Source organism: Cucurbita moschata, unplaced genomic scaffold (assembly GCF_002738365.1).
Source record: "Cucurbita moschata cultivar Rifu unplaced genomic scaffold, Cmos_1.0 Cmo_Scf00022, whole genome shotgun sequence".
Lineage (NCBI taxonomy): Eukaryota > Viridiplantae > Streptophyta > Magnoliopsida > Cucurbitales > Cucurbitaceae > Cucurbita > Cucurbita moschata.
The window spans coordinates 2,913,115-2,938,343 of record NW_019268538.1 but is presented as its reverse complement, the minus strand read 5'-3'; the positions used below and the strand labels follow the sequence as shown (position 1 = coordinate 2,938,343).

General features: G+C 35.6%; 5 protein-coding genes across 7 annotated transcripts; 2 read left to right on the top strand and 3 right to left on the bottom strand.

Moving 5' to 3' along the window:
• Positions 1 to 263: 263 nt before the first annotated feature.
• LOC111459574 (serine/threonine-protein kinase SRPK-like) lies at positions 264 to 4,018 on the bottom strand. 3 transcript variants are annotated; one of them, XM_023102558.1, is made up of 5 exons: positions 3,565 to 4,018; positions 1,932 to 2,921; positions 1,114 to 1,161; positions 966 to 1,011; positions 506 to 892 (listed from the first exon to the last, which is right to left on the bottom strand). In XM_023102558.1, the coding sequence occupies exons 1-5, from the start codon at positions 3,763 to 3,765 to the stop codon at positions 789 to 791; spliced, it is 1,389 nt and encodes a 462-aa protein (XP_022958326.1). In that variant the 5' UTR covers positions 3,766 to 4,018; the 3' UTR covers positions 506 to 788. The 3 variants fall into 3 exon arrangements, with proteins under 3 accessions (XP_022958324.1, XP_022958325.1, XP_022958326.1); XM_023102556.1 differs by having other exon boundaries at positions 264 to 1,011; positions 3,565 to 4,017; XM_023102557.1 differs by having other exon boundaries at positions 264 to 1,011; positions 1,932 to 2,911; positions 3,565 to 3,729.
• Positions 4,019 to 6,979: 2,961 nt separating this feature from the next.
• Positions 6,980 to 10,707, top strand: LOC111459652 (aspartic proteinase-like protein 2). Its single transcript, XM_023102661.1, has 10 exons — positions 6,980 to 7,524; positions 7,874 to 8,003; positions 8,122 to 8,372; positions 8,471 to 8,698; positions 8,892 to 9,054; positions 9,268 to 9,341; positions 9,441 to 9,537; positions 9,743 to 9,809; positions 9,903 to 9,974; positions 10,279 to 10,707. Exons 1-10 carry the CDS (start codon positions 7,283 to 7,285, stop codon positions 10,452 to 10,454), a joined length of 1,500 nt encoding a protein of 499 aa, XP_022958429.1. The 5' UTR covers positions 6,980 to 7,282; the 3' UTR covers positions 10,455 to 10,707.
• Positions 10,708 to 11,439: 732 nt separating this feature from the next.
• LOC111459659 lies at positions 11,440 to 14,610 on the bottom strand. The gene is made up of 8 exons (XM_023102670.1): positions 14,333 to 14,610; positions 13,953 to 13,993; positions 13,805 to 13,868; positions 13,514 to 13,708; positions 12,418 to 12,489; positions 12,026 to 12,204; positions 11,801 to 11,918; positions 11,440 to 11,707 (listed from the first exon to the last, which is right to left on the bottom strand). Exons 1-7 carry the CDS (start codon positions 14,480 to 14,482, stop codon positions 11,801 to 11,803), a joined length of 819 nt encoding a protein of 272 aa, XP_022958438.1. The 5' UTR covers positions 14,483 to 14,610; the 3' UTR covers positions 11,440 to 11,707.
• Positions 14,611 to 15,288: 678 nt separating this feature from the next.
• Positions 15,289 to 18,529, bottom strand: LOC111459655 (GDSL esterase/lipase At5g22810-like). Its single transcript, XM_023102665.1, has 5 exons — positions 18,267 to 18,529; positions 17,583 to 17,710; positions 17,047 to 17,280; positions 16,482 to 16,737; positions 15,289 to 15,619 (listed from the first exon to the last, which is right to left on the bottom strand). The coding sequence occupies exons 1-5, from the start codon at positions 18,505 to 18,507 to the stop codon at positions 15,426 to 15,428; spliced, it is 1,053 nt and encodes a 350-aa protein (XP_022958433.1). The 5' UTR covers positions 18,508 to 18,529; the 3' UTR covers positions 15,289 to 15,425.
• Positions 18,530 to 22,454: 3,925 nt separating this feature from the next.
• LOC111459654 (UDP-D-apiose/UDP-D-xylose synthase 2) lies at positions 22,455 to 25,225 on the top strand. Its single transcript, XM_023102664.1, has 9 exons — positions 22,455 to 22,911; positions 23,110 to 23,202; positions 23,309 to 23,416; positions 23,978 to 24,092; positions 24,176 to 24,309; positions 24,390 to 24,491; positions 24,580 to 24,672; positions 24,769 to 24,904; positions 24,988 to 25,225. The coding sequence occupies exons 1-9, from the start codon at positions 22,639 to 22,641 to the stop codon at positions 25,101 to 25,103; spliced, it is 1,170 nt and encodes a 389-aa protein (XP_022958432.1). The 5' UTR covers positions 22,455 to 22,638; the 3' UTR covers positions 25,104 to 25,225.
• The last annotated feature ends 4 nt before the right edge of the window (positions 25,226 to 25,229 follow it).

Here is a 25,229-nt window from a genome sequence, read left to right as displayed (position 1 = left end):
TAGGTTATGGACTTCCAGTCGTCTTCAACCTCAACTTCCCCACATGATGGTCTTTAGGGAAGTGTCGTATTGTATGGCCTGAAATTTTTTCGACTGCCTAGTCTCTCCAGCACTCTGACTAGATGCTCATTTTGTTGATTGAGCCCGGTATCCTCCACCCCTACATCTGAAAAGTTTTAATATCTAGAAAAAAAAAAATCATTTTCAAATAGAAAGCCCAATATTAAACATTAAAGATTACAATAAACAAAATGGCAAGAATCTAGCACCAAAAATATATTTTATATCTGTTCAAGGTTTCATGAAGAAATTCTAGTCCAGAAAGTTGTGCTACAAGAGACCTAGAAATAATAGTAGTTTGTAAAGATATGCAAACCATACTCGAACGCACTCTCTGTCAAAACAATCCACTGTTCAAAGTTGCTCGAGATGGGCCTACGAAAGCCGGTCTACCCTCTCCAAGCACAATATGATGATTGCTTCGGATAGCATGTAGGACAACGCTGAATCCATGTTGTTCATGAATATGTTTCCAACTCCGGTGGAAACTTGAGCTACAAACCGAGACTATACTGCACGAAACATAGCCTGAAATCGCTTACGCTGCGTTTCTAGTCATGTCTGTTTCGACGACGTCGATTTCGAAGTTCCATCAATAGCTATGTTTCCCATTCCAATCTCCATAGCTTCTCTCTCGTCCTTCTCGCTTATTTTAGTTGAAGTGTTCTGATCTTTGGGCTGATTTTGACGGGTCGATCCAGAAGATTCAAGAATTCTTGGGACAGAACTCAACCACGGATGGCTGAGACATTGTGCTGCTGTTGGTCTCTTTTCAGGTGCAAAATCCAATAAAGGAACAAGAAAGTCAGCCATGTCATTAGCATCTTGCTCGCTGAAATCATACTTCTCAGTCAACACCTTATTAAGAGGCCAAAAGCGCAATTGACGAATATGCCTCAACTCACCATATTTGTTGAAGTAGTCCCTTGAATAGCGGCCACCTAATGCAATCTGTGCCACATATTTTAAGAAACAGAACCATATAAATAAGAGAAACTTTTTCAAATAAATAAAATAAAGACAACATGATATTTATAAGTAGGTAAACGTTACCTTGCGAGGCATCACTCCAAGAAGCTCCATCATCAAGGCGAAATGATCCTGAAAATAAAATAAATAGTAGAAATTACAACCTCCAGAAGAGAAGGTCCATATAATAAGCTGATACTCATAGCAAAGTCTTGTTTTGCTGTTCCCAGGACACGTATATCCATCAATGATGTCGACATGATATACAATAGTTATTTTAAAAAAAATAAGAAACAAGTATCATACGTATACTATCACTATCCTACAAGTACCATACGTATACAATCACTATCCTACGAGCTAAGGGGAATACGATTAGCTGAGATAATAGTCACGTTATATTAAAAAGCCTAAAAGAAAAACATCAAGTTAAAAGCAAAATTCTTTATATTTTCCAACAGACAGCCTTAGCAAATTATTCACAAGGCATATTCAGTGTATGACATGGTTAAAATTAAATTGAGCCTCCTCAACCAATTAACCAAACAAAAAATAACCAAACCAACCAATTAACCAAACAAAAAATAACCAAACTAAATATTTCACTATCAGGTAAACTTCCACATTATGCCGCTCTTACAGCTACAGCAAAAAAAACATGTCAAAGAATAAAATTATAACTCATTGAAAACTCTCAAACGATCAACAATAGAAAAAAAAAACTTTTCAGCATTGTTTTCAAACGATTGAAAATGTGGGACTTTACTATGAGTAGAAACAATGCTTCCCAACGGGAGGTGAGACTCAATTAACAAATATTCCACATTAAGAATTAACTAGTATAAGAAGAAGAAAAACAACCATAATGATAAAAGAAGGAACAAAAAAGGCTCTGAACATACCTCATCCCTTTCATAGTTGTCACCACTGTGTGGATCAAAGAGAACATCACCAGTGGCCAACTCAAAACAAATGCAAGCAAATGACCACATATCTGCTGGAGTCGAATATTTAGATCCAAGAATAACCTCGGGACACCTATACTGCCGTGTCTGAATATCATTAGTAAATTGCTTGTATGTCCAGCATGCATTCCCAAAATCAACCAGCTTGCACTTAAGATCAGCAGCTGCTAGCAGTCTCTTCCTTGTTTCATGGCTCCTTCTCCTCTGATCTTTCTTCCCTTGGCTAGCATCCTTTAAATCATCAGCATTTGTTATACCGCCATCATTTACAGAACCATCTTTACATACTTTGGCAGTACCCCCATTTTGTTTAACTCCATTATCAAAATCTCCTATGCTAGCTCTCGTAGAGTCTTCTTCATTTATATCTTCTTCAACAGGTTCCTCTGCCGAACGCCCCTGTGCTGCCTTCTTAGCTTTTTTCCTTATCTTCTTTTTCTGGTTCTTGGTAAGATCCCCGCCGTAACTCTTAACATCCTTTAAAGCATCAGAACTAGTCGAAGTTTTATTCTTGTTGTTTGGAAGGATGAGAGGATTGCCTGATTTTCGAGGATCTTTAGATGGATCAATCATAGATGAAAGCAATACATTCTCTGGCTTCAAATCAGTATGTATAATTGAAAGTTTGCTGTGCAAGTAATCTAATCCCACTAAAATATGAAAGCAAATTTCCTTCACCATGTGTAGATGAATCCCTCTGTAATCGGCATATTTAATAAGGGTCAATAAGTTGTCCCCTAGATACTCAAAAACCATACAAACATGCAGCCCATTTGGGCCAGAATGCTTAAAATGATCCAAAAGCTTCACAACACACTTCTTGTCTTCTATATCTCCCTCTGCTATCTGCTTAAGAATCTTAATCTCATCCAACGCAGCTTCAGTGTAATGCTGAGCACTCTTTTGAATTTTCAAAGCTACATAACGCTACAAACAATGAATACAAAAAACTGAGTAATGAACACAAATATCACATGCTTGGCTTGGCTTTCAGCATATAATAACCAAACCGTGTAAATAACAATTGAATCAGCTGTAAACAGAGCACCTCGCAAAGGAAAATTAGTGAAACAAAAGAAAAACGATGTAAAATTAGCAAGAGCTCAACAAATAAAGCAGAACAGCTACCCACACAATTCATTTCAAAACTCAACTCTGAATGTTCAAAACAAACCTCCATGTGATGAGGACCAATCCTGCTCCTTTCCATAAGAAGGAAGGCAGGGATATAATCCTTTCCCGTACGTTACTTATTGGGAAACAACACAGCATAATTCTCATTTTAAACTCCTCTTCTAGTATTCAACTCCAAGAATCCTACCAACTCTTTTCAAAACAAAAGGAAAAATGGCTTTCAGTTCCTAGGCAGTAATCCAATGTGTATTCAACATTCTTTTCATAGAATCAGAGTGAACTGCCCTCAACAAAAAGTTGAGAGGTTTAAATCCCCACCCAAACGTTGTTAAAATAAGCAAAAAAAAATCTCTCCCTAAGGTCGCTTTCCTTCCAATTCCTCACTCGTGACTGAGAAAAATAAAAACAAGAACTCCAAATTGCGAAAAACCCATACCGATTTCTGTGTGTCCCATGCCAACCACACAGTTGAAAAATGACCCCAGCCGAGCTTGCTTTGAACAACATAGCACCCATTCTTAAAAGTATCCCCAACACGAACCGCATGATATCCTCCTCGTCTATAATCTTCAGTCCCTTCATCCTCCGATTTATAATCACTTTCATCGCTCCGATCGCCGTTCCGAGCCTCCGCCATTACGAAACAAATGAAAATTAAAAATATATATAATAACAAAAAATTGTAGGAGATCAAACAAACACTGATATCCTTGGCAAAAGAAGGATATTTCAGAGGTAAATCTGAAGGAGAAGCAGAGCTAGGGTTTAGGTCGTGCTGTCGCGACAACCGCGATTAGGGTTTATTCGGTGCGTACCTTCTGCCGGGAAAGAGGAAAACATAGAAATTAATAAGAAGAGAGTAACAGATGATTGGATTGGACTGTCGAGAATACAAGTGTACGACTCGGGTTAGTTTATCATTGCACCAATATTTGTAACGTATAATTTAATCAATTTCATTAATTCCTTTAATTTATTTATCCATTATTATCAAATAGTTTCAACTCTCATAATTATATGGTATATTATCATTATCGTATCGCTATCATTATTTTAATATTAATAATTTAATCATTTAAATACGTAGATAAATGAGTTATTAGGATATTGAGCTTTCTTAATAAATTATTAAATATTTCATATCCAATAAATAAAATATAAAAATCACCAATATCTCCCACTTTTACACGTCATAAATGATAATATATTTGATCTCAAAAAATCCCACTGAATTTTAAATTCTATGGTTAAATAAAAAAAAAAATTAAAAATCTTTTTTCGGTTTGTTTTGTTGTCCACGTCCCTCAAATGGGCCGGTCGGTTATTATACGAGTTGGGCCGGCCCATTTAGAACCAACCTATTTATCGTTATTATTGTTATTTTTTATTTTAAATTACAAATTTTCTGACCGTCCATTATTGGAAGCTACGAAACGTCGTCGTTGCTTCGCCTCAAAACCAGCTTACTTTACGCGGATTTTGATTTTTTATTTTGTCGTTATTGTTAGTTTATATCTATTAATTCCAAAAAAAAATATATATATTATTATTATTATTTTCTCCTCCTTAATTTATCTATTTTTTAAAAATAAATTATCTTTGACCTCAAAATAGCGTGTTTTAATGTTTTTATTATTATTTATTCCACGTCATTTACAAGTGAGTTGTAAGCTATGACCTCAAATTATTTAGCTTGCATTAAAATAATGGTAAACGAAATTAATTAAATAAAAAGTTTGAAAATTCCATACACTATTTCAATTTTAAACCTAACGCATGGAAAGACATGGGATATTTTGCAGTGGTTATATTATTATTATATTAAAGTTGGTGCACCTATCAATATTCAAAACCATGTGTATGAAATAATAAAATTATTAAGTCAATATTTAATAAATTTATCGAAAATAAATAAAATATATTATAGAGAGTGGGGCCCACATGTTATGCTTTTAAGATTGGAGAATGTGTGGGAATTGAAGCCGACCAACGGAAAGTAAAATTTGAAATGATTTAGCATTGGGTTTTGCCAAAGTAAACTCCAACTTTTCAGATTTTACCATACAGTAAAAATATTATTTCAACCATTTATTTAGTTGACTAAACTAATTATTTATATTTCCAATAAGAAAATATATTAATTTAAATTATAAAATATGTTTCTCCGTCACATATTATGTTTAACTTTTGAATTTTGAATTTTAGTTAATTTATTTTTAAAAGTATTTATAAATTTAATTTTCGACCCAATGATTATTAAACCATACATGAGTAGTGAAGTTAGTCTTTGAACTATAAAGTATGTTTCAATTACACTGAACTATACCAAACGTACAATTTAGTTTATTAAACTTTTAAAATTTATATCCTAAAGTTTTATAATTAAAATATTTTAAATCAAATTATTATCAATAAAAATATTAATATATCTTACTATCCAATTTCATTATTCAATAGAGTCATGAGACATTTTGGAGAAGTCCAAAGCAAAGTCATGAGAACTTATGCTCAAAGTGGACAATATCATACAACTGTAGAGATACGTGGTTCCTAATAATTACGAGTTCTCGACAAAAAGAAATTATTGTTTTTTATTCAAATAAAATATATAAAAAGGGAAAGGGAAGGGGGAAAAAAATCACTCAAAACTTAGGAACTAAGAAACAACGACTTGGAGCTACCCCTTTGAAGGGCCCACCTCGTTCTTACCCTTTTTTTCTCCTTTTATCAAAACGTCTCATTCTCGTATTTTTTGTGGTTATTTTTGTCAACAAAAATAAAAAACTAAATAATTAATAAAATACATTAAAAAAAATTAAACATTTATTAAACACATAATTAAGAGGTATAAACACTTATTAGAGTCATTTGTTTGTGTTAATTATCCTTAAAATTCAACGTTTCATTTAATTAGTCTTACAAATTTAATAATTAAGTTTTAAAAAATAATTAATAATTTTCATTAATACCTTCCCAACTTTCAAACTCAAATTTGATGTAAAGATGTTATAAAGAAAAATAATCGATCTGCTATAGTTATTTATTGTTATTATTATTATTATTTTGCTAACGATAGCATACATAGTGATCTTGACACGCTCATGACCACCTTTGAAGGTGACTCAATTCCCATATTATTATTATTATTATTTTTTTTTTTGTCCTGTTTTGTGGCTTCATTAGACCTTAGGTGAGATTTATCCTTGCCATCGAACATTGGTGGTGCATAATTCAAGGTTTTTCAACCACACGTGGAACGTGCGTGTGTATGTTCAATCATCCATGATACAACCAATTGTTTCTACGTCAGATCAAGTTATTCGGTTCAACCTTTCTTCTGCTCAAGGTCAAGGTCCACTGTTGGATGATGAAAGTTCCACGTCGGCTGGAATGATTATGGGTTCATAATTAAAAAATACTTTCTCTGTCGGTATGAGACATTTTAGGAAAGTCCAACGCAAAGCCACGAGAGTTTATGCTTAAAGTAGACAATATCATACCATTGTAGAGAGTCGTCTAACAAATGCGACGTTGCATCTAACAGAATTAGTCTTTGTTCTTCTTTTGAGAGAATTGGTCTTAAAAGGAAATCAAAATATAATTTGTGGGAGGAATAAAAAAAAAAAGAAAAAGAATATGACAATCATGTGATAAAAATAAAGTTTCAAATACGACAGCGTTTAGGAATAAAATGGGGAAATAAAAATAGATTCGTATTTTTGTCGATAATACACTTTATGTGTCCCTATGCTCTAATCATTTTCGTATTAATAATAAATATTAATTAATTAGTTAATTAATTAAGTTTTATTTATTGTTTTAAAACAAATAAAGGGAGAGAGGCTGGAAAGGGAATGATAAATCGGTTACTTTGTGACAGAGCATCGGTAGCGTAATCTCAATTTGCTCAGTTCACCGAAACTTCTCTGTCTGCTCCATTCTTTCGGACCTTTCCTTTCTCTCTCTACACTGTTCAGCAATCCTTCTTTTTCTCTCTCTCTAGGATGAACATCGGCAATAATCCGCTCCTCGGTTATATCCCCCTTGTTATCTTCGTCCTTGTCTTCTGACGTTTGTCTTTTTTTCTTTGATTTGAGTATTTAATCGCTTTGTTTGGTGGTTATTAACCAATTTTGAAGACGAGGGATTGAAGAATGGTTGCGATTGTTCGTACTGGAGTGTCGGTTGCTGTTGCGGTGGTGATGATTCAGGCGGCGACTGTTTTGTGTGGGTTTCCGGCTAAGCTGACGTTAGAGAGGGCTTTTCCGACGAATCATGGCGTCGAATTGGCTCAACTCCGTGGCCGGGACCGGATTAGACATGGTAGAATACTGCAATCTTCTGGTGGTGTTATTGATTTTCCTGTGGCTGGAACCTACGACCCGTTTCTCGTTGGGTAAGGAAAGGGAACGAATCTTTTATTTCGATTTCTGCTTTTATCTTTCTTTTGGAATTTCAATTCAGTTTTCGTATTCTGAGTCTTTGACAAGATGTTCTGATTTTAGGAACATATTTGGGGGTTTTGTCCTGATTGAGACTTTTGTGAATGAGTTCTGAACCTCTGGTTTTTTTTTTCCCCAGAAATGCATTATTCTTCTATTATTTTGTGCTCTCTTTTTCCCAATTGATAGTTCTGTTCATGAATTGATCTTTCAATATATTGGGTCCTTCTGTTTCTTGATACATTAATTACCTTTGTTGATCATAATATTTTGGTTTGCCCAAAATTCGTGGCTCTTTTACAGGCTTTATTACACTAAAGTTCAACTAGGCAATCCCCCAAAGGATTTCTTTGTGCAGATCGATACTGGAAGTGATGTTTTGTGGGTTAGCTGTAACTCTTGCAGTGGCTGCCCAGAAACTAGTGGGCTACAGGTGATTTTGTGTTGCCATAAGTTTAAATTCCGTCTTAAACTGGCGGCATTGTCTCTTAAACCCTAACCATTTTGCCGCAACAATTTTTCAATTCAGTTGTTTTTTGTTTTCCTCACAGATTCAGCTCAATTTCTTTGACCCTGGTAGCTCATCAACAGCTTCTTTGGTCTCTTGTTCAGACCAAATATGTGCTGTTGGAGTTCAATCCTCCGACTCAGCCTGTTTGGGGCAGAGCAATCAGTGTGCTTATGTCTTCCAATACGGTGATGGAAGTGGAACTTCGGGCTATTATGTTATGGACATGATACATCTTGATATAGTAGTTGATAGTGCCATGACTACAAATTCTTCAGCTTCAGTTATGTTTGGGTGAGTTTATGCTTCATTCCAAAACCAGTTCTCATAATCATATGTTTCTTTACCTGTGATCAACTCTTTTCGTTGGTGGATTGTCGTTTATTAAACAGGTGTAGCACATCACAGACTGGAGACTTGACTAAGTCAGATAGAGCAATTGATGGGATCTTCGGGTTCGGGCAACAGGACTTGTCTGTAATTTCACAACTGTCTTCACGAGGATTAGCGCCGAAAGTGTTCTCCCACTGCTTGAAAGGGGATGATAGTGGTGGGGGAATATTGGTCCTCGGTGAGATTGTCGAGCCAAATGTTGTTTATACGCCTCTAGTACCATCACAGTACGTTTTCGTTTTCCCTGATCCATTTTCATTATCTTTGTCTAGGATGTCTCTTATTAACTTAGTTACCTATAATTAAAATGTTACAACAGCAAGCATTGTAAACTTATCTGAGTTTTTGGAGGTTTTTGATCAAATAATGTGTGAAAGCATATGGTTTTTAATTGTTGTTCTTGTTGGCATCAACTTTCAGGCCCCATTATAACTTGAATCTGCAGAGCATCTCTGTTAATGGTCGAGTATTACCCATCAACCCAGCTGTCTTTGCAACATCAAATAGCCAAGGAACCATAATTGACTCCGGCACCACTTTGGCATACCTTGCTGAGGAAGCTTACGACACTTTTGTTGCTGCTGTAAGTTTCACTTTCAGATGTTTCTTGTTGTTCAAATGACCAAAGCACCATTATGACGCTTCATTATTCATTATCATTGTTCACACTGTTATATTCAATATTTTCCTTTATAGGAAGGCTGAAGTAGATTCAATCTTGGAATACGGTCTGTATTTTCTAATGCGTGCCGAATAATTATAGTTTTTATTTCTTTCCTTCTATTTTTTAACACAGATCACGAACACAGTTTCGCAATCGTCACAGTCTATTATCCTCAGGGGAAATCAGTGCTATATGACCTCCTCCAGGTTGGTTTAATTTACAAACTAGATTTTCGTTAGAGGTTATCGTTTACTGCAACGAGGAAACTGACTCTTTATTTTTTGTCTTTCGGTGTAATCTCGTAGTATCTCTGATATATTTCCCCTAGTAAGCTTAAACTTTGCCGGTGGTGCATCATTGGTATTGAGACCCCAAGACTACCTGATTCAACAAAGCTCTGTTGTAAGCTTACAGTCTTCCCTTCATTGCCTGGACACTTACAACTATGACATGCCATACTTTTAAAACAGACATAAACCCGTTTTTCCCGCCTCAGATTTAAGGAGCGTTATATTGAATCATTTTTAGATAAATGTAGTTTTGTTGCTATAAGCTTATAACTTATATCCTCGTTCGTAATCGAGTTTGACGAAGTTTTTCAATGCAGAGTGGTACTACTGTTTGGTGCGTTGGTTTCCAGAAAATTCCTGGTCAAGGGATTACAATTTTAGGGGGTGAGTTCCAAGATATTATACTTTTTGTTTATCTTTTATCCATTTTCTGACCTGAAAATACTGATATTGTATCTTCCTCTCTCTTTTTGGCAGACCTTGTTCTGAAAGACAAAATCTTTATTTATGATTTAGCCAATCAACGAATTGGATGGACTAACTATGACTGTGAGTTTCTGTCCACAACTCTCTGCGAGTCGATCTCGGACACAAATAATGAAATAGATTCTTAACACACGTTTTTCAACTCGAGTACCTAATCATACACAAAACATACACATTGGTCATCTGTACTTTACCATGTGTTTATATGAGCTTCATCCAACCTGCTACGCAAAGATCATGGTTCATTCATTTTACTACAGTAGATCACAGATCACTTAACAGAAATTAAAAGAACTTATATTTTCTTATAAATAGTTTTGAGATTCATCGAACGGTACGTTTCTAATATGTTTTTCTCCGTATTCAGGTTCGACTTCGGTAAATGTTTCTACAGCTACCAAGACTGGAAAGAGTGAATTTGTGAACGCAGGGCAGCTCAGTGACAGTGGCTCTGTGCAGAATCAACCTAACAGAGTTATTGTACTAAGCATTCTTGTATTGTTTGTTAAATTATCCATTTTCTCCGGCTTCCTTCACTTATAGCGTCTAGAGGAAAAAGATTAGATTTGTCATTCTTTCGCTGTATAATATGTTCAGATGCCAACATATAGTTATAATAGCCATTGAGCCGACGTAGGTCCACTCATAGTCTCCATTTCAATCCTTCCTTTTTCCCCTTGAATTAACATTATACTCTCCACTAATATTGGTCTCAGCTGCGTTGTAAATCTCTTCATATGAACTAGTCGGTTCTATAGAAGTTCAATTTATAAGAGATTATACTCATTGTTCTGAATCTCCTTGTGTGTTGTAAAGTTGTAAGGCCAATTATTGGTCTGCAAATATTTTAATCACATGAAACTCAACTTTTGGTATTTAAAATTGAATCTAGTTTTACTTGATGTTTAAAGTTCAACATTGGCCTTATAAAAAACTAAGTTAATTATGGTGTATTTTATTTTAGAATGTAATGTTAATATCCAAATTTCTATGAGCATGCACCCTCCACAGTTATTAAAAGCCTAAAGGAGGACTCAACCCACCCAAATTGGCTAGTCAATTTCAAAAATTATTGTCAGACAAATTGAAGAGACATGACATGCAATATGCAAAAGCCCTTCTGTGTAAAAATATCATTATGACATCTTAAATCTATGGAAGAAAAGAAATCAAAGAATATTCACGGAGAAGACTCACTTATACAAAGATCTACGACAATGTAGTTTACCATAGAATATATTGATGTAAATTATTCCATACTTTCAGTTCCTATAGTCACACCTCCTTCCATTGTGAATTGAAAAGGTCTTTTGTAAGCATCGTGAATAACGTAAATATCGAACATCAATCAACTTTTCTTATTCTAAAAAAAAATTAGAACACCACTCGGGATGGAGAAGTGGAAACAATGGTTTTATACAAGCTAGGTCAAAGAGATTAAAAAAAAAAAGCTATTATGCGATTATACCTAATAATTTTCTATAGCATTAACCTAGGTGTTCACGAAAATAAACCAACGCGTGAAATAACAAACAAAACCTTGGAAATAAAATGAGCATACATTATATAACAAAAAGAGTCGTCATCTTACATTTGACAACTTGACTTTAACATATATAATAGTGGCTTTCTAGAAATTAACTCACAAAATCTTTCCTTGGCGTTAATTCACACCATTCGAAAATCAGATCATCCTTATTGATAAATACCCATTCCAGTAATCATCTGCTAATTTTTCTTGCTGCATCGTCAGAAAATAGACTTCCGACCCCAAATCATTTTATGGAGGATAAGTTCTGAAGAACATTGAATAGTTCAAGTTAAATTTTAAACTCTGAGAAATTGAGAAAAATCTTTCCATGTTTGCCAATAGATAAATTGTCACTCACTTATTTCTCTTCCAAAAGAAGTGACGCGCATGAAAGAAGAGATGACACCTCCTCTTGAGTTGCCAATCCAAACCCTTGCCATCTTATTCTACCAAATTTGTCAAGCAGAAATATATACCTAAGAAGTAAAAAAGATGTTCACGAAGAATATTTGTATCACTTTTACTTTATTGATTTATCTAAGGAAAACGGAAAGGAAGGCAAGGAAATGAAATAAACTCATACCCAGAGAGAAGATTTAGTATTTTGAGCTCCTTTCTGAAGTAATAATGGTCGCCAAACGAGTATACAATCTTCCTTTGAAGTGAGTCATTCTGTGCATTGTCACTGGATTTCCTCATCAGCCGAAGAAGCACTTTCTTAATTGGGTTCCGACATAACAACCACGAGTCTATAAACGAAACCTTGCAAGTGAAAATTTTAAATGCTGTTAACAGAACCATAACATTACGAATTCAGTTTATACACACATAGAATAGCATCTGCATTCTGATTAGAATGCCGAAGTTTCTAAATTTTTAAATTGCAACAGAAAATGGTCATTACGTATGGTTTGAGGAATTGATAAACAAAATCAACCGCGGGACCAAATATAATTAGTTATGGAATTACGTTACCTCGTATAACTGGACATTCTTTGAACTCGAAAAGGCATCAAGAAAAGGGGCACTCCAAGAATTAATCATGGCCTGCAAAGGTAAAAGGAAGATATGATGATGATGCCAACATACATCTTTTCTTGATCAATTTAATGATTTGCAAGCATGCCTGTCTAACTCAATTGCTCCTCCAAAGGAAGTGAATGTATGGAAAGCAAAGTATCATTTGGATGTACTTCCAAGAGAAAAGTTCTTTTAAACAGATTTATAATGGGCTAAAAGAGAATACTTCATTGTTGAGTATTGTGCTGCATAGCCTTTATTTTATTTGATTTATTATTCTAAAGAATACTTGAAGACTCTTCTTAAATCAAAGAATGTTTGAGCACAACTCAGCTAAAACAACATTCAAAGTTTTGACTGTCTAAATAAGTTAATAATAAGGAACAGATATCAGTCCTAAAAGAATTGAGAACTTTTTAATACCATTCCCAAACAGCATCAAAATTTGAATACGAAGTTGGCTAGCTTATTTTAGTGCATTGAAGTAGTTTATTTCAGGACAATTTTATTTGAAATTCTGAAACTCTAACGCTATTAGACAAAGAAAAAGGGGCAATACCACTTCTTATCAGTGAGACAACGTTTCTCCTAACAAAATAAAGTAAAAGAAGGCAATTAACTCTGCTTTTTTACATTAACTCATTAAATATGTAGCATCCAACCACTTGGATTGACACTGATCGACGCAATGAAGAAAGCTTTAATTCAAACTAACATCTTTAAAGCCACCGATCCAAATGTTGTTAGCCACTAATCCAGAATAAAGTATAGCTTATCCCAAAAGATCACAGAGATACGTAGGCCATTTGATTTAAAAGTTTTCAGGATCCTTCCGGACATGACAAAAGATCACAGTGTATATATAATTGTATTTTATCCATTTTCCAGATAACTGAAAATTCATAGAGAAATAAGAATTGGGAATGGCAAAGGACACTTCTAAATCCTAATTGATGATACAATATTGTCATCATATTAAAGATTATTATAAACTTTCCCATGTTGTATCCATGTCAACCAACAAACCGGTGATAACAAAACCAAAATGTACCTGGGAGCTTGCTCTGAAAGAAAGACACAGTAATGTGGCCAAAGGCAAGGCCGATGCCAAACTGTTGCCTTCAACCTCATTAGCATCGAATTTAATGGGTAGCTTCAACGATTTACCATCAGAATAGCTCACTTCAAACTCGGGAAATTTTACAGCAGCCATAGCCGGAATCAGAATCTTGTTAGCTGCTGCAATCTTCAAACTCGGCTTTAATTAATTAAAATTTGAGAAAAAAACCTTACACTACCATTTAAAATTTAACTCGACTTGTCATCAAAACTAATATATTACCTTTCCACCATGTTGCTTAAGCTCTGCAATATCAGCAAAGTATCCTCTGTTTATTTCATCTGCACTGTCGCAATTTAAATCAACAAAGCTTCTTGATAATTTTTGGTGTCAGTTAATCAATTGCCTACAGCTTTGTAATGCAACTTACAGTCGAGCGCGCTCTTTCTCAATGGCTGTTTTGTTTCCAAGCTGCAAACATCGGTAAAAAAAAAATCTCAATACGACACACACATATTACCCCTTAACTTATTCGAATAACTGCATCAAGAAGAATCTAAAACATATAACAGGCATGAACGAGTATTTTCAACCAGTTCTAAGAAACGGAACTAAGCAATCATTTAATAAATTCACGTCAGATGTTCTCGGTCATGTACAATTATCTTTCAACAACAAAAATAGTAAAATTCTTCGTCGAAAGAGCAACCAAAGAAAAAAAAAAAGTCAAAATATCCAACATTTTTGTTAAATAAATTTCGTTTCATATTCTCAAAACCTAATGGAAGCTCAGAAAAGTAATCAAGGTACCTGATAAATGTCGAGAAAGCGATTGGAAGTCAGCTGAGCTAAGTGCTGCGAAGGAAAAACAAGCAATTTTTCCTGGTAACCAGAGAGCTGCATTGTTAAAGAAGTTCGAATCGAGCAAGTATGAGGAACTAATCGCTTCAACCCAAACATGTCTGTGATCGATTCGGATTCTCTCACGGTATCGTCTTCACACTCTCTGTTGAACCCTAATCGGAAAACTGTACGGTCAATCTCTGCAAACCGCGGGAACGGATTGCTCCTGAGTTACCACCGGTGGGATCGATATTGATACGCAATAACCGGACCGTTATCTGGGCCTGGCCCAACATAGCTCTTTAGTAAGGCCTGCTGGCCCATTTGTGAATTCTTATTGGGCCTACTTCTCCGTAAATATATATATCATCGATCAAGAGATTAGAGGTTCGAATCCTTCCATCTCATATATTATCAAATTAAAAAGAAATAAAAATCGTTATTTTGTTGACCGAGAGTATATATAGTTGTAATAAGTTTACTTCCGACCCGGAAGACATAAATATTTTATAACAAGGCAAAAATATATAAAACTCCTTAACTGTGGGCCTTGAAGGTAGCCATTGTGTCATATGGGTCGATGCTTTGAGTTTCGAGCATGTCCGATGAACCTAATCTAGCCTTTGACATGTCTAAGAGTGTAAGATCATACGTCACGAGTCAAAATAGACAATATCAATTAGTGATGGGCATTATATATCTAACACCAAAACTAAAGTAAGTATATGAAGAAGGAGAACCGTAGAAGACAGCCCAGTAGACTTGTGTTGAGGAAGGAGAACAGTAGAAGATAACCCAATAGACTTGTGTTAAGAATATTTAGTACTAAATTATAGTTTACCACATATATATATATATATATATATATATATATATTATATTTGATATTTTATTCTATGGCAAATATCTGATATTTGACTTATTACCATAAATATCTTTCTATTTATTACTATTTTCATATCCGGTAATTTATTTGATTATAAATAAGATAACTTTCACACCGTTCTGGATTAACAGACAGCAGAAGAGGCAACAACTTTGGGGCAGTGAGGCGTATGATTTATGAAATGAGAGAGATGCCAGCAGGGAGTAGATTATCGGCCAAGAACTTGTTTGCAGCTTCTGATGGGTGGAATCCATCCCAAAACACGTATTCAGATGCGTTCGCACATGTCCCTACCGATTCTTTGTTGCATAGGATTGATGTCTCGAGCAAGCCTGTGCCACAGCACGCCTTCCTTGCCTCAAAGAAACCTACACAATTTTATGGACACGACCACGAGTTAATAACACGTCGTGGACCCTAATGGTCATATATTGTTTGTTTTGGCTCGTTATGTATGGTCGTCAGCCTCATAGTTTTAAAACACGTCTATTAGGGAGAGGTTTCCACACAATTATAAGAAATGCTTTGTTCCAATCTCCAACCGATACGGGATCTCACAATCCACCCCCCTTGGGGACCAACATCTTCGTTGGCACACCGCTCGATGTCTAGCTCTAATACCATTTGTAACGGTCTAGCAGATATTGTCCGTTTTGGTCCATTACGTATCGCCGTCAGCCTCACGATGGTAAAACACGTCTACTAGGGAAAGGTTTCCCAATATATAAGAAATGCTTTGTTCTCCTCTCCAACCGATGTGGGATCTCACAATCCACCCTCCTTGGAGGCCAACATCCTCGTTGGCACATCGCTCGATATCTAGCTCTAATACCATTTGTAATAGTCTAGCAGATATTGTCCGCTTTGGCCCATTACATATCGCCGTCAGCCTTACGGTTTTAAAACATGTCTGCTAGGGGGAGATTTTCACACATTTATAAAGAATGTTTTGTTCCCCTCTCTAACCAATGTGAGATCTTACAATCCACCCCTTGGAGGCCAGTTTCTTTGCTGACACATTGTTCGATGTTTGGCTCTAATACCATTTGTAACAGTCCAAGCCCGTCGCTAACAGATATTGTCCGCTTTGGCCCGTTACATATCACCGTCAGCCTCACAGTTTTAAAACACGTCTACTAGGAATAAATTTTTTCACTCTTATAAGGAATGTTTTGTTTCCCTCTCTAACCGACGTGGATATTGTATGAGCAATTAGACTAAATGGCATACCGTTTTCAGCAGGCTTTGTGACAAGTTGATAGAGAGGCTTGTAAGTGTCCAAGACAACCAAATTGAGGCCAGGAAGGTTGGCATGCAAGCTCTGAGATGTGGCATTGAGCTTGCTATTGAATGAAACTGCATCATTGTTTAGCTTCCCCACACACTCATTGCTGTCTGATCCAAAGATTGTTATGGCTGTCGGAAGACATCCAAGCGGTGGTAATGTTGTTACTCCAATCCTCCTTGCTCCCAATGCATAAAGATTCTAAAAACAAACGTGGAAACCTCACTGTTTGTGAATATTATCTTCTTTAAACTTTTCTTTTCGGGTTTTCCCTTAAGAAACGCGTCTGCTAGGTAGAGGTTTCCATGCCCTTATAAGAAATGTTTCGTTCTCTTCTCCAACCAATGTGGGATCTCACAATCCACCCCTTTCGGGGCTAGCGTCCTCACTGACACATTGGCCAGTGACTGTCTCTGATACCATTTGTATCAGTCCAAGTCCACCGTTAGCAGATATTATCTTCTTTGAACTTTCTCTAAAATATTCGGATCGAAGGAGGAAGGGCAAAACCTGAATGAAGTTGACGTAGGAGGCGATGAGAATGTCAGCAAACTGAGTAACAGTATATTTCTTGTAAACCAGAGGATTCACGTAATAGTTCTGCAGAAAGTCATTGCTCCCCGCACTGACAAGGTAAATAGCACCAGATATGATGGCTGAAGCGTTGGTTTTGCCAGCAAATTCTGCTACTTTGTTCTGATACTCCTTGTAGTATTCCAGCTGCTGCGTTAGGGAAAGAGCATTCTACAATACCACAAGGCCAAACATGTTATTAATTATAGGAGCGGTGTCCAAGATCGATACTGTAACGGTCCAACTCCACCGCTAGTAGATATTGCCTCTTTAAGCTTTTCTTTTCGGGCTTCCCCTCATGGTTCACATAGAAGGGAACTAGTGCGCCTTGAAGAAGAGTGGATTGTGAGATCCCATGTTGGTTGGAGAGGGGACTCTCACTACCAGACGCGTTTTAAAAATCTTGAGAGGAAGAAGACAATATCTACTAGCGGTGGGCTTGAACCGTAGCTTTTGATTTAGAGTAGTATTACATATAGGTGTGCTGTTGTGTCAAGGTATCCAGAAGCAGCTGAGGCAAAGCTTGCTCCAATCAGGAGGTTCTTTCCTCCTGCTTCACCCAGGTAAGCTTGTGGGTAAGATGTAAATCCCAAGTACTCAGCTGTTCACAAGGCAACAAAAGAACTTATTAGATCATCGACTCATGGACTCATGGACTCAACGTATCAGTCAAAGTCTACCGTTAATAGATATTGTCTTCTTTAAACTTTCACTCAAAGTTTTTAAAACGTGTCTCTAGAGATGAGTTTTCACCCCTTTATAAAGAAGATTCATTTTTCTCCCCAACCGATGTAGGATCTCACAATCTACCCCTTTAGAGACCCAACGATCCCTTCAAGGGCTTCCCTAGACGCGTTTTAAAACTTTAAGAGGAAGCCCTTATAGTGAAAACCCAAAAAGACAATATTTACTAGTGATGAGTTTGGGCCGTTACAAATAGTATCAGAACCAAATATCAGGCTGGTATGCAAGATCCTATATTGGTTGAAAAGGAGAACCAATCAATCTCTATAAGAGTGTGAAAACTTGTTTGTAGTAGAGTGTTTTAAAACCACGAGGGCCTATACATAACGGGCCAACACATAGAATATCTACTAACGCTCATAGTTTGTATATAAACATAAGTAAATGAAATGAGGTTCTAAAATTGAAAGCACCAGTGAAATCTGAGGCAAGTTTTCCATTGCAGAACCGTCCGGTGGGGTTGTGAGTAACAAAATCCCTCCCATAAGGGGGAAAGTTAGCTTTCATGAGGGTTTTGAGGTGATTGTTGATGCCCACATCAAGAACAGAGTCCCCAAATGTGAACATTGCAGGAACCAGTGGCTGCCCATTTGCCAGAGATTGGCTCACAGGCGCAAGGAGAAGGAAGAAAATGGGTAAACAAGTCACATCCATGAGTGTCCAGTGAGGTTGCTTGAAAAACAATAGCCAAGAACAGAGATTTAAATGGTTTGTAAAGTTCATACGCTCAAGAAATCTGATCATTTACAGCTTGGTATGTATCAATTATGTTCATTAAGACTCAACATTATATTATAATCCATATTTAAAGGTTTATAAAGTTTCTTATTTGGAATTCGCCTCCAGATATTGATGCCCACGATTTCTACGCACCCTTATTTGTTTTCCAACTACTCTGCTATGTCACTGTCGTGTTATAATTTAAAAACGAGGATGTTCGAGGACTCTATTGACTTTAGAGAAGGTTCTATAGTGTTCTTTATTCGAAAAAATAATTGTTGGGAGAGAAGTCACACGTTGGATAATTAAAGAGAATATCATGATTTTATAAATAAAAAATACAATCTCTCACTAGTATGATGCCTTGAAAACCAAAAGTAAACCTACGAGAGTTTATGCTTATAGTGGATAATATCACACCATTATAAAGGGTCAATGATAGTTTTCTTACATGCATAAGAAGTTGGTTAGTGATGCCTTTGAACAAGTAAGTTTTTCCTTCTTCGATCTAAACATTGTTCATAACCAAATCTAACTCTCTGTTTACTGGGTTGATTGTCGATTAGTTTTCTCTTTTTTTAAATGTTTTAAAAAAATTATATTTTAATAACCATACATGTTTCAATAATACATCAATGAGATACAACGTATTACTCACATTAGCTACAAAAATAAAATATTATTAACATTTACAGTAATTTTAAAAGCAGAGTTGGGTTGAATTGTAATCCCTGTTTTTGAGATATTTGAATCTTATAAGATTTCCGTTATTAATATATAATTTTTTTTAGAATAATTTGAAAAATTATAAACCATAGTTGAATTAGATAATAAATTTTATTTGGATAATTTAGGTCACTAATTCAATAAACCAACAAAATAGATTAAAACTAACTATTTGAGATCACAACCACAATAATAAAATTAAATTAAAAATAGAATTTATGGCATGAAAATTATAGTATTGGAAAAAGGAAAAGGCATTGGAAAAGAACCAGCCACCACACAGGAAAAAATAATTATTATTTATTGGGTATGTAATAGCCGACATTAGGCGCGTGCTAATAACTTCCCAACGCGCTCTTTGGGAGCGTGGCTCAAAGTCTGCATTTCTTAGCTGTCTGTCGGTGCACAGAGCGATTGGATCCTAAGCGATGACACGGCAAGCTACTAAGCTAGTGCTGGCAGTGGACCCCACTTTTTATTTTTATTTTTTTTTAACAAATTTAACATTGATTTTAACAGTTATTTAAATATTTATAAACTATAAAAGAATTGTGAAATTTGAAAGTACATAGCTAAATCAATATTAGTTCTTACATAATAATTTTTTTAAAAAAATTAAAAATTAATTCTTCCGATATAAAATACATATGACAGACGTGACTAGAAATTCTTCAAACTCTATTAGATGCGTTCGGCTTGCATTTAACAACTTAATGTCTAGCATCGTAGTTCTTAACGCTGTTAGGGGTAAGATATCTGCTTAACTTTGTATTCCCATCAATATTTTATCGGGAGGAATGACTATTGAGGTATATTTTTCAAACTTTATTCTTAATCGACCCCAACACCGTCACAACCTCAGCCATCTCTTTCATTGGTTCTCCTCTTTGAGCTGGAGTGACAAATTTCTTCGACCCTCTTCCAATCATAAGGTCTATTTTTCTTATTATCGCTTCTTCTTTTGATCTTAACGGCTATTTGACAAATATATTTCAAGTCCTAGTAATGAATCACGTGTAGGTTGGTTCTTACCAATTGATTAAACAAGTCACTTGTCTTGTAGTCTAGCTGCTATTACGATCAAGGTAGTTGCATTTATGAAACTTTTAAACTACAAGACTTGAAACGTGAGACATACTCTTGAATTAAATCTTGGGACGTGCCTGATTCACAATAAGTGAATTTGACGATCGTGTAGGACTCTTCCTCTTAAGAACTGAATCATGAATGCACGTGCTAATTTGTTGAAAGAACCCGACTGAAATTCTTCCTTCATAACAAATTCCCAATACCCATAATAACATTTTTTTTCATAAAATTGGGAAAAAAAAACCTTAAAATCTTCTAAAAATAGGGAAAAAAATTGAAAAAAATCAAACAACCAAATATGTTTTTTTCGTAGAGATTGAGGATTTAGTGTATTATTGTTATTTAATTTTTTTTTTCTGTTCGTATAAAAATAAAAGGAACAAACGTGAACCCACATGAGCATATGCAGGACACAAAGACAGCTAATGCTGAAGCTAATACGCACATTATGCCCACATGACACTCAATTTGACTAACTTTTTTTCTTCTTCATACACGAAAAATCCCCCATAAGCTTCTTTTAGTACCCATTATAATTTATTATTATTGGGTTAATCCCAATTTTTATACTTTATAAACAAGTATTATTATTATTATTTTGTTCACATACAAACCTTTGATTTTTTGTTTTAATTTGACTAATAATTTAAATATATATTTTTTAAAAAGAAATGTTAAATTAATGGTAGATAAATATAAGAAAACAACACAATTTTAAAAAATAAAATAAAACACAAAATTAATTATTATTATTTTTTTGTTATATATAGTTTTATTAATATATACAACTATTTTTTTCCTGTTCTGTTTGAAATATTTTTATAATCGGGTTCGAAGTACTAATAAAGAAAGTATATTAATAGCTTTTTTCTACTTTAAATTATTACCAAATTAATTTCTGAATTTGTTAAAAATTCACTCAGATGTAGAATATTGACATTTACTTGTTTTTAAATTATATTTAATTTTTCAACCATTTATTTATTGTGCATTATTATTGTAATGCCGACTATTATGAAGGTTAGATAAATAAAACTAAATTATTATAAAGTTTATAAAAGTATAAAGATCAAATGCGTAAATAAAATTAGGAAGCGGACTGCGTACTAAATATCATTACTTTTCTTTAATAAATGTGAGATTCAACATTAGCTGGAGAGGGAAACGAAGCATTTTTACTATAAGAGTATGGAAATCTCTCATTAGTAGACACGTTTTAAAACTTAAGAGAAAACCTTTAAATATAAAATTCAAATATGACAATATTTGCCAAGTGAGCTTACTATGACACAGAGTTGTAAAGAGTTGATTGATACAGACGTCAATCAATTGAGTAGAGGAGGATGTCACGGTCATGCATGCTTGCCTAAAGCATGATAGATGTCCAAGTATTGCTTGTCCGAGTCGATTGATTGGGACATCAACCAATTGAGTGGGGGAGAATGTCACGCTCATGCATGTCTAAGGCGTGTTGTTAATGGCCACATGATACATATCCCGGTCTTGCTTGTCTAGGACGTGTTGTCCCTTTCACATGCTGTCATCCTAGATAGGTATTTACCATTTCATATTGGGTCAGTACGGGGGTGTATGACCGTTCACCAAAATTGTGTCTACATCTGCAAAAGCTAAAATGCTCTAAAATGTACTATTATATGAGGATTATAAATGTTTGATATTTAAATTTTATAAGATTTTAATTATTAATATAACAAATACGGTAGTTATATTCAGAGATTAAAGGGTAAAAAAGTAAGGTAAAAAAGTAATTATGGATAATGAGCAGTAAATAAGTTTAAAACAGGAGTTTAATTCCTAATCTTGTAACTAATGGACGTCCCAAATGATTAGCATGGCTTAATCTTCAAAGTGTTAGTACTAAAATTAGACTGCAAAACTTTTCCGGTGCTATTAATGGAATTTCTATAAAATTTAATCTAATTCCTGGAAAACACGTGTCAGGTCTCAGAGAGCGAGTACGTATATTTTCATACTCACCGGTGGAAGAACAGAGGTATTTGATCTTTCACACACTCGCCTGTCGTTCTCCTTTTCCCTCGCTCTCTGGTATTCCCATTCCTTCAATGTCCATAAATACGCTCAGCCTCTCAATTCTTCTCTCACAAGTCACAACCCATTTCCTCATTTTCTAATTTTGTGATCTTTTCTTCAAGCTTCTTCTCCTCTGTCTTCAAAGATTCTTGCAGGCACAACGCGGGATCTTCACTTTAGATTTGCAGAGTAGCAACAATGGCGTCCCAGAACAGAGTAGATCTGGACGGCAACCCGATTAAGCCGATCACCATTTGCATGATTGGCGCTGGTGGGTTCATTGGCTCTCACCTTTGTGAGAAGCTCATGGCTGAAACCCCTCACAAGGTGCTTGCTCTTGATGTTTACAATGACAAGATTAAGCACCTTCTTGAGCCCGATTCCCTCCCCTGGGCCGATCGCATCCAGTTCCACCGTCTCAATATCAAGAATGATTCCAGGCTCGAGAGTCTCGTTCGAATGGCAGATCTGGTTCGACTCTTGTGATTCCTGAGCTTTTCAATATTCATTCTTCTTGAAAGAATTGTTCATTTCTTGTTCTATGTAGTTTGAAGAATTGGTTCTTCTTTGAGTTTATTGTTAGTTCTGTGCTAATGCTCGTTCTTGTTCTTGCGGGTTTTGTCATTAAATTTGCGTTTTGTGATTGGAATCTTTCTTTGCGTGATGCAGACGATAAATCTTGCTGCGATCTGTACACCGGCGGACTACAATACGCGACCACTTGACACCATTTACAGCAATTTCATCGACGCAATTCCTGTGGTGTGTACGCGATTTGTTCATCTTTTTTCTTTCTAGATATTTTTACTTCTTAATTCAAGGGATTAGGTTATCGTTTGATTTGATTTTATGTGCTCTCTTTTCGAAGGTTAAATACTGTTCTGGCAACAACAAGCGTCTCATTCACTTTTCAACTTGCGAAGTCTATGGTAAGACAATTGGAAGCTTTCTTCCAAAAGATAGCCCTCTTCGTCAGGTAAGCCATCTCTTTCTACTTTCCTTTTCCTCTTATTATAAATTGCATCAATTCATTTGATCTATATTCATTTTCTTTACTCTTTCGATGGAATTGCTATGAATATGTACTCTGGAGATTCAATATGTGTGCCATTTTGTTTCAATTTTCTTCCTCGTTACGGAACTTTCATCGAATCGCCATGGAAGATTTGCAGGATTTGACTTGAAATGAGAGTATAAACATGTTGCAGTAAGAAAAATCTATTAGATCTTTAAATTGAACCGTCAATGCCCCTTCACAAATGATTGAAAATTCTATACAACATATCTTGGTTTGCATGAGGATGTGGATTTCTGTATTCTTTGATCAACAGTTTGGTTGAAATGTAGATTACAACCAACATTCTACTCGTTGAGTTTGCCATGAAACTAGTTTCCAGATTGAAATAATTCTCTGATTTGAAAATTACATGTTCATCGATGACAGCGATTTCTAATGCTACTTTTCATTGCATCCTTACACGATACCGTAATTGTCAAGAATGAGCTGAACCATTGTATTGTAATTTCTCTATGATAGGATCCGGCATATTATGTTTTGAGTGAGGATGCTTCTCCTTGCATCTTTGGTCCCATTGAGAAGCAAAGATGGTCGTATGCATGTGCGAAACAATTGATTGAGAGGCTGATTTATGGTTAGTTTTCTTGTGTACTCTGTTGCTTCATGGGAATCAATACTTGGAAACTGCAGTTCTTCTTAGCCTTTGTTCTTTCCCAGCTGAGGGTGCTGAAAATGGGATGGATTTTACAATTGTAAGACCATTCAACTGGATCGGACCAAGGATGGACTTCATTCCTGGCATCGATGGCCCAAGTGAGGGCGTTCCCAGGGTTCTAGCTTGCTTTAGCAATGTATGTTCTGTTAATTTGCTTCTTTGGCTTCCAGTTTGTTTCAAACTCTTGACTGTGTTTCCTTTTATGATATAATGTAGAATCTCCTTCGACACGAGCCACTGAAGCTTGTGGATGGCGGTCAATCCCAAAGAACATTCATATACATTAAGGATGCCATTGAAGCAGTTCTTTTGATGATTGTATGACTTGCTTACCTTCTGTTTTTCTTTCTTCTTCAACCTAAAGTTTGAAGCAGACATATCTGAATTGTTGTGTATTTTTCTTCAGGAAAACCCAGCAAGGGCCAATGGCCATATCTTCAATGTGGGCAACCCCAACAATGAAGTAACAGTGAAGCAGCTTGCTGAAATGATGACCAAGGTGGCAAATCGTGTCTGCTTTTAAAATTCTATTATTATTATTATTTGCTATTGTTGGATGAAGAAAGTTAAGTTGTTCGCTTTTGCACTCGTGCAGGTTTATGCAAAGGTAAGCGGGGAACCTTTGCTCGAGACCCCGACAATCGATATAAGCTCTGAAGAATTCTATGGCGTGGGCTATGACGACAGTGATAAGAGAATTCCTGACATGACCATCATCAACAAGCAACTCGGTATGATGCACATCTCATTTCGTTTTGTCTCTGAATAGCGATCTTAATAAACTTGCACGAATATTTAACGTATTTTCCTTCAGGTTGGAACCCAAAGACATCGCTCTGGGACCTGCTGGAATCGACTTTGACCTACCAACATCGAACATACGCAGAGGCAGTGAAGCAGGCAACATCAAAACCAGCTGCATCTAGCTAGGTAGAGAGTGTGACGATGATGCTGTTACAGTGGAGGAGTTTTATTTGTATTCTTTTCTGAGATTATAAGTATATGTTGATGGATGAGAATCCCACATTGGTAACATTTTTTTTTTTTTTTTTTTTT

What these genes read in the sequence shown, in the direction of transcription:
- LOC111459574 (XM_023102556.1), bottom strand. Translation starts at nt 3,765, where the DNA reads ATGGCGGAGGCTCGGAACGGCGATCGGAGCGATGAAAGTGATTATAAA. An exon ending in CATGGGACACACAGAAATCG is followed by an intron (nt 2,922 to 3,564) that starts GTATGGGTTTTT and finishes CATTGTTTGTAG; the next exon opens with CGTTATGTAGCTTTGAAAAT. An exon ending in TTGGAGTGATGCCTCGCAAG is followed by an intron (nt 1,012 to 1,113) that starts GTAACGTTTACC and finishes TATGTGGCACAG; the next exon opens with ATTGCATTAGGTGGCCGCTA.
- LOC111459652 (XM_023102661.1), top strand. Translation starts at nt 7,283, where the DNA reads ATGGTTGCGATTGTTCGTACTGGAGTGTCGGTTGCTGTTGCGGTGGTG. An exon ending in TCAGCTTCAGTTATGTTTGG is followed by an intron (nt 8,373 to 8,470) that starts GTGAGTTTATGC and finishes TTTATTAAACAG; the next exon opens with GTGTAGCACATCACAGACTG. An exon ending in TGCTATATGACCTCCTCCAG is followed by an intron (nt 9,342 to 9,440) that starts GTTGGTTTAATT and finishes GTAATCTCGTAG; the next exon opens with TATCTCTGATATATTTCCCC.
- LOC111459659 (XM_023102670.1), bottom strand. Translation starts at nt 14,482, where the DNA reads ATGTTTGGGTTGAAGCGATTAGTTCCTCATACTTGCTCGATTCGAACT. An exon ending in GAGAAAGAGCGCGCTCGACT is followed by an intron (nt 13,869 to 13,952) that starts GTAAGTTGCATT and finishes AAATTGCGACAG; the next exon opens with TGCAGATGAAATAAACAGAG. An exon ending in CTTTCAGAGCAAGCTCCCAG is followed by an intron (nt 12,490 to 13,513) that starts GTACATTTTGGT and finishes TTACCTTTGCAG; the next exon opens with GCCATGATTAATTCTTGGAG.
- LOC111459655 (XM_023102665.1), bottom strand. Translation starts at nt 18,507, where the DNA reads ATGGATGTGACTTGTTTACCCATTTTCTTCCTTCTCCTTGCGCCTGTG. An exon ending in ACTTGCCTCAGATTTCACTG is followed by an intron (nt 17,711 to 18,266) that starts GTGCTTTCAATT and finishes CCTTGTGAACAG; the next exon opens with CTGAGTACTTGGGATTTACA. An exon ending in CCTACGTCAACTTCATTCAG is followed by an intron (nt 16,738 to 17,046) that starts GTTTTGCCCTTC and finishes GTTTGTTTTTAG; the next exon opens with AATCTTTATGCATTGGGAGC.
- LOC111459654 (XM_023102664.1), top strand. Translation starts at nt 22,639, where the DNA reads ATGGCGTCCCAGAACAGAGTAGATCTGGACGGCAACCCGATTAAGCCG. An exon ending in AAGATAGCCCTCTTCGTCAG is followed by an intron (nt 23,417 to 23,977) that starts GTAAGCCATCTC and finishes TCTCTATGATAG; the next exon opens with GATCCGGCATATTATGTTTT. An exon ending in AAGCAGTTCTTTTGATGATT is followed by an intron (nt 24,492 to 24,579) that starts GTATGACTTGCT and finishes ATTTTTCTTCAG; the next exon opens with GAAAACCCAGCAAGGGCCAA.